This window comes from Poecilia formosa, unplaced genomic scaffold (genome assembly GCF_000485575.1).
Source record: "Poecilia formosa unplaced genomic scaffold, Poecilia_formosa-5.1.2 Scaffold10, whole genome shotgun sequence".
Classification (NCBI taxonomy): Eukaryota; Metazoa; Chordata; class Actinopteri; order Cyprinodontiformes; family Poeciliidae; genus Poecilia; species Poecilia formosa.
In genome coordinates, this window is record NW_006799949.1 from 4,674,050 (window position 1) to 4,687,595 (window position 13,546).

General features: G+C 39.8%; 1 protein-coding gene across 8 annotated transcripts in view; it reads right to left on the bottom strand.

Annotated features, from left to right (window-relative positions):
- The window catches only part of ttll7 (tubulin tyrosine ligase-like family, member 7), an 84,866-nt gene that overhangs the window by 55,406 nt on the left and 15,914 nt on the right, over positions 1-13,546 (bottom strand). For 7 of the 8 annotated variants that reach the window (XR_001660227.1, XM_007542297.2, XM_016665789.1 and 4 more), the window contains exons 5-9: positions 13,424-13,491; positions 12,936-13,094; positions 7,404-7,620; positions 5,772-5,936; positions 3,107-3,265 (exon numbers count right to left, since the gene is read on the bottom strand). Coding sequence is in view for 7 of the 8 variants with exons in the window: in XM_007542297.2 (XP_007542359.1) it covers positions 3,107-3,265; positions 5,772-5,936; positions 7,404-7,620; positions 12,936-13,094; positions 13,424-13,491 (768 nt within the window). In the remaining variant the exon portion in view is untranslated. Of the gene's footprint in view, positions 1-3,106; positions 3,266-5,771; positions 5,937-7,403; positions 7,621-11,046; positions 11,169-12,935; positions 13,095-13,423; positions 13,492-13,546 lie in introns of those variants that run through there. The other variant, XM_016665798.1, reaches the window with a different exon arrangement.

The window sequence follows — 13,546 nt, forward strand, 5'->3', positions numbered from 1 at the left end:
CTGTTAACATTATCAACCAAAAAAATAATCATACTGGTCAGTGCTTACATGTTGTGTTTGTATTTACTTCATCCTCTCTCTCCCATCCCCCGCCTTCAAACTATTGATAACATTTTTCCATTTTACTCACCAAAGTTGACACCATTTGTCATGCTGGCTTATAGCACTTGGACCCTGGATAAGGGGCTGTAGGAGTGCAAGACTTGACGATAATATCCTTCTACTTTTTTTTAGTCCATGTGTAAATGCAATCCTTGAGGCTCGTACTAGATTTCAAGTCATGTGCCTTCCTCTTTGACGCTCACACAAGTTTTAAGGCATCGGTACACATATTAAGAATTTATGAGAGACTGTGCATTGATTATTGTTTTTTTTTTTCTTTCTTTCTTTTTTTCTGAAGACAAAGGACATACTCAATGAAGCCCTCGGAGCAAAAACCCTGGTTTTGACAAAAGAAACTACAATCCAAGCAGATTGTGTACACTGGTGAATGTGCCTGTGTGCGTGCACGCACGTGCGTGTGTGTGTGTGTGTGTGTGCGTAGCGACCATCACGGCTCAATGAAACGCCTTCCCGATACGAGACACAGATGCTGTCTGGACCTGTTTTAATGAAAGTGAATGTCTCGAGTTACGCCATTTGGGCAAGTGTGTGTGTTTATGTGTGTCTGCGTGTGTAGCGCTGGTGTTTTGAATGTCAATAGAAGCTAAAACTCGTGTTGAGACTGCTGAATTAAGATAAGGATCACACAAAAGCTTGTGTCTCCTTTTTTTTGCCCCTTCTCTTCTCCCCTTTCGATACTTGCTTCGAGCACAATGCGTCTGTTTGATGCCTCCCCTTGGTTTGAGAGGCATCGCTCTTGTCTTCTATGTTCTCACCCCTGTGACAAGCTATTTAGCAGGTGCATGCGGCTCTATGGATTGTTTTCTCTATTATGTCTGTATTCCTTAGGATTTTACTTGCAGTAAGTGATTTTGAGCTATTTTTTCGCTTTCAGAGAGCAGAGGCTACAGCAAACTTGTCTTTCAATTTAATATCTATTTATAGTGGCTCTAATTAAAATACATCTTATTATTTAAAAAATAAATAAATAAAACAACAAAAAGTTGGCAATTGATCAAAATATAATTGGTAATACAAAGGAATGTTTCTTCTCCCCCCTCATCCTCCAAGACACACCCAGAAAGCGGCTGACAAAAACGTAAATTCAAGGGCACAACTAATATCATCTGACAGATTCCTATACATGATACCATCTAGCTTTCAGGTATCTGACCGACTTTGAGTCTACACAGGTTGAACTTTCATTTCCTGCCTGCAAGTTTGCATGTTCAACAACCGGCTTTGACATCCTGAAGAGGAAGGGAGAACATTGTCGGAACACCGATCTGGGTAAGGCCCCGGCGAGGCGTGGCGCCCGTAATTCAGTGTGACACCAATAAAGAAAGTCCACAAACTCAACACAAACCTCTGAGGTCTTCACTTTCTGAAACATTTCTCACAATTGTTTTTTTCCATAAATATGTAATGGTGTAAAATGGTGAAATTCAGTGAAATATATTTAGTTTACTCCAAAATGGTGCCAAAAGTAATGTCCTGAAAAATGTAATTTAGGCCTGGGGGCTTGCCATAGGACACCAGTTGTGGCAACGAGCCTTTGGGGCTTCCTGCGTTTTGCACTCCTGCAGGAATACACACACTAACAAGTTAAAAAGTAGTAATAAAGCTATTTTCAGGCTTGACAGTACATAGAGCAAGGATTGCAGACAGCGTCTCTATGCTTTCAAAATGTCCCCACTAATCAGCTGAATTTTGGAAATAAATGATTGTCGCTGCAAATGTTGCGTGAAAGAGAAACAGGGTAGTGTGTGTGTGTGTGTGTGTGTGTGTGTGTGTGTGTGTGTGTGTGTGTGTGTGTGTGTGTGTGTGTACATGGGATGTTAATTGATGAGCGTTATAGAGAGCTGCTGGTAGCACAGGGGGGATCATTACTGCTGGAGTGGAACAACTGCATTCACGGCTGTTTACACACACACACACACACACACACACACACACACACACACACACACGCACGCACACACGAACACACACATGTGCCCACAAAGTCACGGCAGTCAAAGACAGTGCAATCTTCTAGGTTTCACTTGTACATCTTTTCATTTCAAGTTGCAACCTTTCTATGAAAGCAAATTAATAAAACTAATTTTAACATTTCGATTCTGTGGTAAAATTAAAAAAAAAAGAAAAAGAAAAGAAATACCAATCACTGAAAAAAAACAGCTCACATATTTCACTTTCTTGCAAACTTGCAGCTTGACAAAAAGAAAAATCTTTTATTTTTTTTTTTTTTGTTTGGAATGAGGAGGAAAAACAAAACTACGATTCACGCGGCATTTCCTATCTTTCGGTCCAATTTGTGGGAAAGGGGGTGTGAGTGTAGCCACTTTGGGTTAAAGGATTTAGGTCACTCTTTAACTGACTGGCTGACATCAGAAAGGTGAGACAGAAATCCCGGAGTGGACTTCAATCTATATCTGGAATGAGTGACACTTAAGAGGCAGGTAGTTGAAAAAATGAGAACCCTGGTTCGTTGTGGTGAACATGAGATCTTGACCTATATTTCTACACTCTGGATATGTGTTATCTGTTTGTTATTGAGCTTGAGTATGTCTGAATGCATAAATCCTTGTAATCATGCGCATTGCTTAACGTTTATATCAGTATTTCCTGGCTGTTTAAAGGATCATAAATAGATACTCGATACTCTGTGGGTGTTTGGTGTGGGGAAATGGTGTGTAAGCAGTATCAGTGTTTGTTCACTCCTTTTCATGCCATTACACTTTAGCTGGAGAGCTGCTGTCACTCCGATAGTAAAACGGGAGAAAAACTCAATTGTGAAAACAGGAAAATAATTCATTCATAAAAGACATTTTAAAAGACCTGAAATAATAATAATAAAAAAAAATAAAAAAACATTATATTGATAAATAACTAAAAAAACAAAATGCGCATTTTAGAGTAGCGGGAAGTGAAAGTCAAAGAGGAAGATTAGAAACAAATTGTTTATCCTCACAAAGAAACGCATATCTATTCAGATGTGTACCTCCAGCAGCCAGGGTTTGAGTTTGCGGTCCAGGAGGATGTCAAAGCCCAGGACCTCAAAGCAGACACTGTCGCTCCCTGGTGGTTGCCCGGCGCGACACATGCGATAGGCGTGCAGCACATGGGGCTCAGCCACTATCAGTGTTTTCACCACCAACTCCTAGAAGGAAGTGAACACAAAAAGAAAAAAGATAAAACAAAACACAATTACCAAATTGGGCAAAAAAAAAAAAAGAAAAAAGAAAAGAAAAAAAACAATCTAAGTAATTTTTTTAAAGTTATTTAGTAATTATTCGAAAAATCACTAATGGAGGACCACCTGTTTTTATCTGAAATCATAAAATACAGATTCAAATTCATAAGTAAAGTCTAAATGAAAAAAAAAAAATAGCTGGAGTCAAACATACAGTTTCCACTGAAGAGACAGTCATTACCACAGAAATGCTATTTATTGTCAGATTTTTCTTCTTCACTGCTTGTTTATTACCAGCTGATAATCAGACACTATTACTGGCACAGATTGTTTTTGAATTCCCTTCAAACACAGAGATTCCCCACTGTTGGTGCCGGTCCATCTGTGTTTCTAGTGGCGTCCAACCTGCGTGCATCTGTGTTTGCCCGAATGTTTGCTGGCTGCTACCTACTGGCCTACACCACTGTGGCAAACATGCTCAGTCTGACACACACATAAACACTTTGCACAAAGCTTCTCTTTACCAGGCAAGCGCCATGCAGTGCTGCTGGCATGCAGTTTTGCCCGGTCCAGTCTGACTGCCGGGTGCAGGAGAGAAGGGGGGGGTAAGGTGGTCTGGCCCTGGCCTGATAAGGCTGCACCCCTCCTGATCCTTTTTCAATCTGTGTGTTTCTCATGCACCTCCACCTATATGTCAAGCCATCTACTGTCTACCCACAGGCTACTCAGGACCATAACCTGCTCCCACTAACATGTCTGTACCCCAGGTCCGCAGCACCAGCTCTGTGTGTTTGTCTGTTCTTTGTCCTTGCCCACATCACCTCTTGCCTTATCCTGTGGCACCAGAGTTTGCCACTAATTTACTGTGTGTCCATGTTCATAGTCGTTGTATGGATTTTCCATGCCAATTCAAATTTGTTTTTCCAATCTTGCTTTTTGTCTTTTATCTGTCAAAATATGAATTCCTGACTTGTATTATAAACCCTGTGGCCTTGCTGTTATGGTTTTTATTTGAACAGTTTTGCCTTAAATGTTGTGTAAGCCATGAACAAATTTTATTTTAAAAAGTTTTGATTGGTCTTAAAATGTGTTTAAGCTGCAGACCAGGCATAATTTGTATGCCTAAGTGCATACCTTATTAAAAAAAAAAAAAAGGAACAAACACACATAAAGCAGAGTATTTATAGTATGAATCTGCAGAACAGAGTTGAAAATTCAAATTATTTAGTCATAAAACAAGAAGTTATTAACTAATACACAAGTTTTTTTTAATGTCTCTCTGCTGAGAGTATACATAAATACACTTCTTAAACAACATGGCCCTAATCGATAACAAAAGTTGGAAATGATTGAAACTGGTATTTTAATGAGTGTAGAAGCTAAAAAAAAAACTATTAGCAGTCCATTAATAGTCAGGACCTGTCCACAGGTTTAGAGCAGCTACAAATGGCTGCACCTCAGCTTACCTGTCCTACATTAACTCATCAACATATAAAGATAAGTCAGTAGTTCACATAAAAAACTATGCATAATGTGTTTAACACCCACAGACAATATGTCGACTAGAGAACCACAAATCTCTCATTTCAACACTGGAACCAAGAGTCTCATCAGCCTACTCTGATTTTACTACAAGAAAAATTGCTAAGAGGATAGGGAAAAGAATAGAAACGAAAGAAATGTGTGCGTCACAAGAAAGTGCAAAAATACACAACGGAAAGACTGTTAAGAGATAAGAATAAAAATCATAACATTAAGCCAGAACTCAAACACAAAAATGTAAACAAAAGGAAAGTGAAAAGCCAATAAAGAGAAGGACGAGAGCTGAAGAAAAAAAAGAAAGTATGCCCTGAGAAGAGAGCATCAGCCAAAAGGATTTCATTTCCAATACAAGCCTGGCATGACAAGCAGAGTGGCAAAACAAGCACTGAGGGACAACACAACCCACACAACTGTGGACAAAGAGTCAAAGAAAAAAAAAGGAACTAAAAAACATGAACAGAACCCTGAAGAGTTGGTCTAAAAGAAATAAGTAAGAGACAAATTGAAAAACAAACAATAAACACATGACAGGGGTAGATGGAGCTTAAGAAGAGAAAAACTCAAGAATTATAGCAAGACAACGATGAAAGAAAGCAAGCAAAGTTGAGGTGTGTGAGTTGAGCTTCACAGGAAAAGCTCACCCTACAGGAATGATGTTTCCTCTGAGTTCTGGTGAGAATTAAACACGCCCTCTGAATCAGTGTCATAGCGAATCGAATCAAACCTTCGCTATCCCACCTGTGTGTTGTTACAATCTGTGTGTAAATATCAAGGTACAGTAAAAGCTTAAATATGAGGAAGTTTGCATTCACGGAGTGTTTTGGATTGTTTAACAAATTTTCTATTTCCTTAGTGAAAGTAAACATCTAAGACAGTTTGGATACACAGAACCAGACATGTTTGTATCTATCTGTGTGGATGGCACACTTACTGAGATGTCTTCCCAGAACTTTGACACGTCACAGTTGTTGACGCGGAGGAACTCGATGAACCAGCTGATGGACCTCTTGCTGCCTCTGTCTACTGCCTCAAATCGCTCAAAGTTCTCATTGTGTTTGTTCACAGAGTAGTTTGTCAGATGCATGTAAAGCTGGGTCTGTGGAAACAGAAAGGCACCAAAGCAAATATAGGAAGAAGTCATCTCATTTATGGCAGGGCAGACAGCTTAGAGAGACAGGAACCACGTGCATTTCTGAATCTTGTGAACCACATTGGAATGATGTAAATTGCAAAACAATATTTTCATCCTATGTCTCTATCCCTATATCTATTGACTGTGGCTAGGTCAGACGAGGTGTATTTTTGTGCATGAATACATAAAAATGACACTTGAAGAAATTAAACTTTTTATTTCTTGTCTCCTTCTCTCATTCACTATGCATTCATGTCTCAAAAACAAAACCTACACTGATTTGCCAGAGTATGGATCTGTCATAAATGTTTTTTCACATTTTTAAACATTTGAACAAGAAACTTCTGTCTAAATTTAGCAAATACCTTCAAACTTCAGAAAATCTGTGAAACATTTCATGTATAATAAATATCATAAACGTAGGTTGGTGTATCGGATGTCTTCTTGATCAAGCCACAAGTTTAAAAGGAATCAGATCAAAGCACCTACCAACATACAAATTAATAAACGCCGTATACTAAGGATATGGAAGTCTAATAATAATAGTGTGGAAAATAAACATCACAGCAAACTACTTTTATTGCATTCCCAGGGGGCCAAAATTACAAGCATTCAGAGAAATCTCTATTTTGTCATAGGCTGTGCATCTTTGAATTGGATGACAACAGCTATCCACCGCATAACGGTTGTTGTACCCCCGTCTTTAAACACCATCAGTCAAACTCAAAGACAACACATCCTTGTCCTTATTCTACAAAGACATGACGCCATGCCTGCAGGCCACCACAGCCCTGGATGGCTCTCTGGAGACGGCTCTCTGAGGAATTCAGCATCCATCTCCATGACGTTGCTCACTCCATCATGTGTCATACGTTAAGACAATACAGGCTCGCGATGCCTATGCAAGTGTGAGTGTGTGCTTGAAACAAGCAAGTAAAATGCGTGCGCATGTGAGAGTCTGTCTGCAACAGTCTGTGCTTCAGCAGGTGCAGAACCTCCAGGCAAATATGACTGGTGTGATATCACAGCAAACATCTGGTATGTGGACAATTTTGCTCAGCTGTCTGTGTACAGTCTGCCTGCACATTCTGTCTGCTTGTGTAGGGCAAAATCTCCACTTTAACCTTAAATTATCTGCATCTGTACTCCGCTGAGTGTTTATGGGTGGTTATTTTTAGATTATGTTTTCTACTATTACGTTACAGAGCAGTCAGTGCAACTGAATGTAATTTCGACATTCAATCACTGTTATAGCTCTGATGCAGACATCAATTCTGGTATTTAAAGAGGGATTACTGAGCTGTTATTAGTTAAAAGCTACATGTCTGCGTGTGGGTGTATCTATTTCTACATCTATGTACTGTGTCAGCAGCTTGGAAAACTGCCACACAGATGAAGGCTGCAGCAGAGACACACTAATCTGTGACTCACCAGGTTGGCGTCGTTGGGCGAGTGGTACTTCTCGGTGCCCATGCGAACCAGACCGTCGTTGTACAGGAAAATGCGGAGCGGGTCACAGGAAGTAACCAGGATGTAGATGCGCAGGTCAAATTTGTAGCCCTCCATCAGGAAGGGCTTGTCCAGGTACTCCTGAACAATAAAGTGCTCGTGGGATGGCAGCTTCTCACAGCTACGGATAAGCGAGATCCTGGATCGAGAGAGGCTTTATTAATCCTTGAGGGGGCAAATTATGGTGGCATAATAAAAGATGGCATGGTGAAGATAATTAAAAAAATGATAGATGGAAGCATAGTGGAGACTATGAACAAGACTGATGACACTGGCACTGTCTTCTGTTCATACTGAAGTCAGAAAATTGGGGCAAACAAGATACTGATTTTAGGTGTTTCATTACAATATTTCATCTGAAAGCCGTCTGAAAGCGTTGAGGGAAATATTTCTGACTTGCTCCCTCTGCCCATTCTCATGGTACTCTCTGTCTTTATGTCCCAAGATTAACTTTGGCCTGCTGCGTCTTCTGTTCAGTTAATGGATAATAACCATAAATTATACACATGGCAGATGTGATCATGGGGAGAGGATATTAAAATATGTCCATACCATGCAATGAATGATTCCAAAACTCACAATAAAGACCTTAAGCCTTAAGGAGAAAGAGTGTGATCTTGTGTCCATGTGAAACCCCGCAGTCACTGAGTCTTTGTAAAGAAATGTAAATAAGAACAAAAAGTAAGCCTCAAGTCTACTTGAAGCAGGAAACTATTTGTTTCTTTGAAGAAAATTGACATGCCAAAAATGTTTGTAGTGTATTTCTTCACTGCTGATCTATCAAATGTACACAAAGGGGCTACAGCAAGAATGATGGCTGATCTTAGCCATTCTCATAAGCATCTGGAGAACATTGTGATTTTTCTTCAAAGACAAATTCCTCTCTTTCTGAACAGCAAGTACGTCAGCTGCTCTGGCTGGGTCTTTAACCTGAGCGCAGGTTAATAGGAGCCGACACTACTCCGTTTCAAGCTCGACTCTGATTCATTTGCTTTGGCCTCATGTCACTGGCACTCAAGACTTATAATACGCAGGCCGTTTCTAGTTGGAATAAAGAATGAGTTGTGTTATTTTGTGGACATCCATGTGGCTGTGCAGCTTTTCTTTTAGTGTCGGTGAGTAGACTGTTTTTTTGTGCAACGCGAGGGTGTGGGGTCATTTTCTGAACAATCTTCCACTATGTACAAGCAATGCAGCTGACCTACATCACCCATCACTCATGGTTAGGGCTGATTTAATCTAAATTGCTTGCATGAGGAGCCCGGTCGGCTCCATTGTACACATGCATGAAGTAACATGGCACACAAAAACTTAAGACTAGTCCAAGATGTGTGGACCTGAATTATAGACTATGGAACAGAAATATAGTGGCAGCAACATGGCTCTGGCTTTACAGACAGAACATAAAGTATTATGAAAATATGTAGCCTATGTTGTGGAAATGCACTGGGAAATCTGCTTGGGAACCCAAGAATTTTTAGAGTGCCCTGTCAGAAACTCAGAAATCCAATCTTGTTCTGATCAGTGAACAAAACGCACCTTGGTGCTGCCAGATTGTGCCAACAACAAAATCTGTCAGTGAAGAAGTTGTTACTGAAGGAAGGAAACTCAAAGTTAGCATTCTTAGTATCAGCAATGTGTCTACAAGTCAGATGAGGAATTAAAGAAGTGTTGGTTGGTATTGACAACAACAATCTATTAAAGTTCATTCAAGCTGAGCAAGACAAGAGATTGGACATACTGCTCCTGGAAGACAGGAGCTTGATTTTTGTGGATACCTTCCTTTCAAAGAGCTGTTCAAAAGACCATCAGTTTCTTATTTATATTTTTTCAAGAAGTCAGCCACAATGTCGAATTTAGAATAATTTGCAGTAAAGGTAAATATTAAACTTTGCTTTACTGTTTTTAATCCAGAGAAGTGTTTGAGGTTCAAATGCCCCCTAGACTTCTATGTGCTATGCAATCATGTGGACAACTCAGATGTCCACACTGCATCTTTTGCCTGTTCCATGTCTTACTCCATAGAGCAGCAAATGAAAAAGCTGTGTCTGCTTGTCTAAAACTCAGGAAAAAAAAACCCTGAAACACTCTGATTCTGTCCCCATCATTCGTGTTCCCAACCCAACACGTTTGTTTGTGAATGTCACAACTGTATGAGGGATAGCATGATACTCCCAAATACCACAAAGCCTGAATGTGTGACAGCAAAGTTATTATGTTCTATCTGTAGAGCTTTCTATTTGCCTGTCATGAAAACTGATGGATTAAAAAAATGTTGGCAACCTTCCGGAAATCTCAAAGTTAAGGTAGCACTCTCTCCATACTGTCCCAGCTACGGGGTAGCAGAAGCAGTACCACACCTCTGGTAACATCAAAGTAAAAATATTAAAAGTCAATAAACGTGCATAGGAAGTGTTTGGCTCGGCCTAGTTGCGAGTTCAAAACAGCTTGCAAGAATGTGAGTCCCACTCACACCCATAATTAGTAATTACCCACACTCATGGCATTAAGGCTAGAAAAAAACTGCTCAGCGTTGTCGATTAGAACTTTTAAAGAGAAATAGGAATTCAGAAAATCAGCATTAGCAGCTTGAAACTCAAGAATACTGACATTAGACATTCGTCACAAAGCTCTTATCAGTGTATCCCCCACTAAATATCATAATATATCCACTAATTTATCCACTCAGTTTATTCATGAAGCTGAAAGCAAAAGTTCAGATTGTATTTAGAAGTTTCAACAGAACAGAATGAAAACCAACATTTGAAACAAAATGGAAAAAAAGTTTTTCATTTTGCCCTCATCCACTGAGTTGGAAGAACCGTTACATGCTTGCAGACGTACTTTCATATACATGTTCAGTTCTTACTCCTGCCAACTAAGAAACCGCTCCGCTACAAATGACCACTTCACTGACCCGCTTATCACAGTACTTGAATGAAAGAGAGCAGAGGGGAAGTTGTTATGGGCCTGACCGTCAATATGAGGGGCCCTCTTAGCTGGCTGACAGCTGGCTGACTGATGAGGACAGGGTTAACAGCGTTAGTTAGTGGAGCTGCAGTAGCTGAGGAGAAGACGGCATGATTGATGAGCTGGGGTGTCAGATAATCACAGCCCACTCTCCCCCTGCCTATTTAATTTGACACTGGAGGGGAGCTTGCCTTTTTAAGCTCTGCACGCACTTTTTATTTTTGTTTCCCCTTATAACAAGCTAGGCTTCAGACATAAACAATAACTTCATTTAGTTGGCCGACAGAAAAATAAATTACAGGGGGTAGATATAACTTAATTTCCTGCCGCGTCACACCACAGGGAAAAAAAAAAAAAAAAAAAGAGAAAAATCTAATTTTGCCAGCTGCCTGCCACTGAGTGGTCGAGCTAAACTCATCATCTTTCATATTCTTAATGTATTGCAATAATTCAGCCTTTATTCTTTAATAAATAAGGGCTTAGTGCAAGCATGGAGTTATAAGTAATGCCCACATTATACCAGAAAGGACAAATTCAAAGAGAACTAGAGGGAGAGGTGAGGCACACAGAGCTATTTGTACTTCAATATCCCCACCTATTGGTGCCAGTGATGAAGTCAGTCCAAGATATTTCTCCATGCACACTCGTCTCAGGGATCACGTTTTCAAAGAACAGAATGTGAAAAAGAATGATTAATACATTTTTCACAATTTAAGTCCATTCCGGGGTTCTCAAGAGAGCTCAAAACTAAAATTTATTTTTAAAGCGGTTCATATTTAAGCTAAAATTCATGCTCTTTTAGTTTAAAATTTATCTCCTGAAACCAAATTATTTACAGAACCTAAATATTAAATCCGCTCCTCATTATTTTGGCTTTTTTTTTTGTTTTGTTTGTAGTCTTCACATCTTTTTTTATTAAGTGTTGAATAATTGGTTTCCTAAAGAATAAATAAACTAGAATTTATTAAAAAAAACATAAAAATAGATCAAAAAGAGAATTTAAGCTCTTTAGACCAATAACATTTTTTTAGATTAAAAAGCCACTCTTGAGTAATTAAAAACACCCAGTTCTGTGAACATAGAAATGTCCTATTATTCCTTTCTCTGGCAAACTTCCTGACTTACCTATGGATGTTTTGACTCTGCTCATTTCTCCCCAGTCAGTGGAACACCTACAAAAGCCCAGATAGCTGGTTCTCACCCTGCTCCTCTAATTCTTTTTAAATTGAGGGAGCTTTGTGATCAATATCAAAGTCCCCATCACTTAAAGAAAAGATCAAACGCTTACTGAGCCTTATAATGTTGAGATTTTATTGGCAATGCTTGTGGTGAGATGATGTAACCGGTTCACTTTCCAGGACATATGAAGGAGTGAGTGATTTTCAAGAGAATTCATCATTATTTTCAATATACAGTGCCTTGCAAATTCGTTCTCCTTCTTTCTCACATTTTATCTTCGTTGCAACCGCAAACTTTAATGTATTCCTTTTGCGTTTTATGTGGTAAACCAACACAAAGCAGTGCATAGTTGCTAAGTGGAAGGATAGCTGAAGTAGGACACTCCACAAACCTCCACTGAAGCATATTCATGTGTAAGAACGGTCATGTCAAAGTCTCATTCGAATACAGAATTTGCAGCAAAAAAAAATTAGTTAATTATGCGCTACCGTTGAAGTTTAGGGTTGTAACAACACAAAATGTAGAAAAGTTCAGATATCCAAAAAAGCCTATTACATAACACTGTCTTGCAAGTTATTCGATTATTTCACACTCTTGATCAAAACTGTGCAACTGGAGAAGCTTGTTACATTAACTAGTTAATCTATTCTGAGGAAAAAAACAAATAAATACGTCCAGATTTTCTGTCCCAGAATGCCAAAATCCAGAATACAACTTTGACGTCACGACTTGAGCTCGCTTCTTACCCCATGGGAGTGAAAGCATGAAATATGCATTCAGGTACGACATTTAGCTCATCTTTTGATAAAGAGATGCTATTGAGAGTATGTGTTCCCCTGCAGCAGCCATCTTTGTCCATTTTCTAGTCTGACTGGCCTCTGCTGATGGTGCCTCATAAAGGAATCCAATAATCACATGCAGAGACCTTGAGGGGAAGGAACTACAGTAACTGCCAGAGACCACGAGCATTTGTGTGTGGCCCCCACTGGCAGTGATAACCGCTGATTTATGGCAGCGGTGACCATCGAGGACAATGAAGCCCCACAATGAGATTCGCCACACCCTCTCAGCTCTAATACTCAATCTGTTACCAGCCATCCTCCATTTCCATAGACACCCATGCCAGGGTCACAAACCCCTTATTGCTTTGTTTTTGTTGTGCTTGTCCTCTATTTGCTCTGCTGCTAATTTACTCCCTCCTCCCTTTCCCTTTCCCTTCTCCACTTTTACCCTTGCCCTCTCTGTCAGTCTTGGAGTCAATGCGCATAGATTACTCAGGAACACTTGCAATAGCCACTGACATACCCATGACCCATGGCTCCATTGGCAGGTTTGAGAATAAAGGTCTTCTGCTTGCGTTTCCTGCGCAGCTCTTTGACATAGTTCTGGAACTGTGTGTACTCAGCGGGGAAGATCCAGGTTCTGGGTGTGAAGTTGTACTCGTGTGGCTGGCACCTGATCATTCTGCAAGAATAAAAGAGCTAGTGAACAAGTGTACTTTCCTCTGAGAAGCAAAACTTTATCCTTTTAAAATAATCTGGCAGTTGAGTCTGGCACTTATTAGGATTTTCTTTTGTTTTCTTTTTTCTTTTTTTGTCAAATTAAAAGACGAATGTTGTGCTTTCAAAGCAGACCTGACCATTTGCTTTGAATTGTGAAGTGCTACAAGTACCCAGCTGTAACTTCTTATAATACCAGCAGGCTTTTGAATGCTTGCGTCGTCTCTCTGTAACTGATCCAAAGCAATCACATGCGCGTATTAAAGAGGAAAAAAAAAAAAAAAAAAAACTCACTTGGACATGTTTCTTGCGAGGCAGTCTTTCCGGCAGATTTCGCCCATGCCAGGGAAATGGTTAATTCTCTGCAGAGGGACAGGCAGACATAATAATGTTGTTAGGGCCATTAAGCCACTCAAT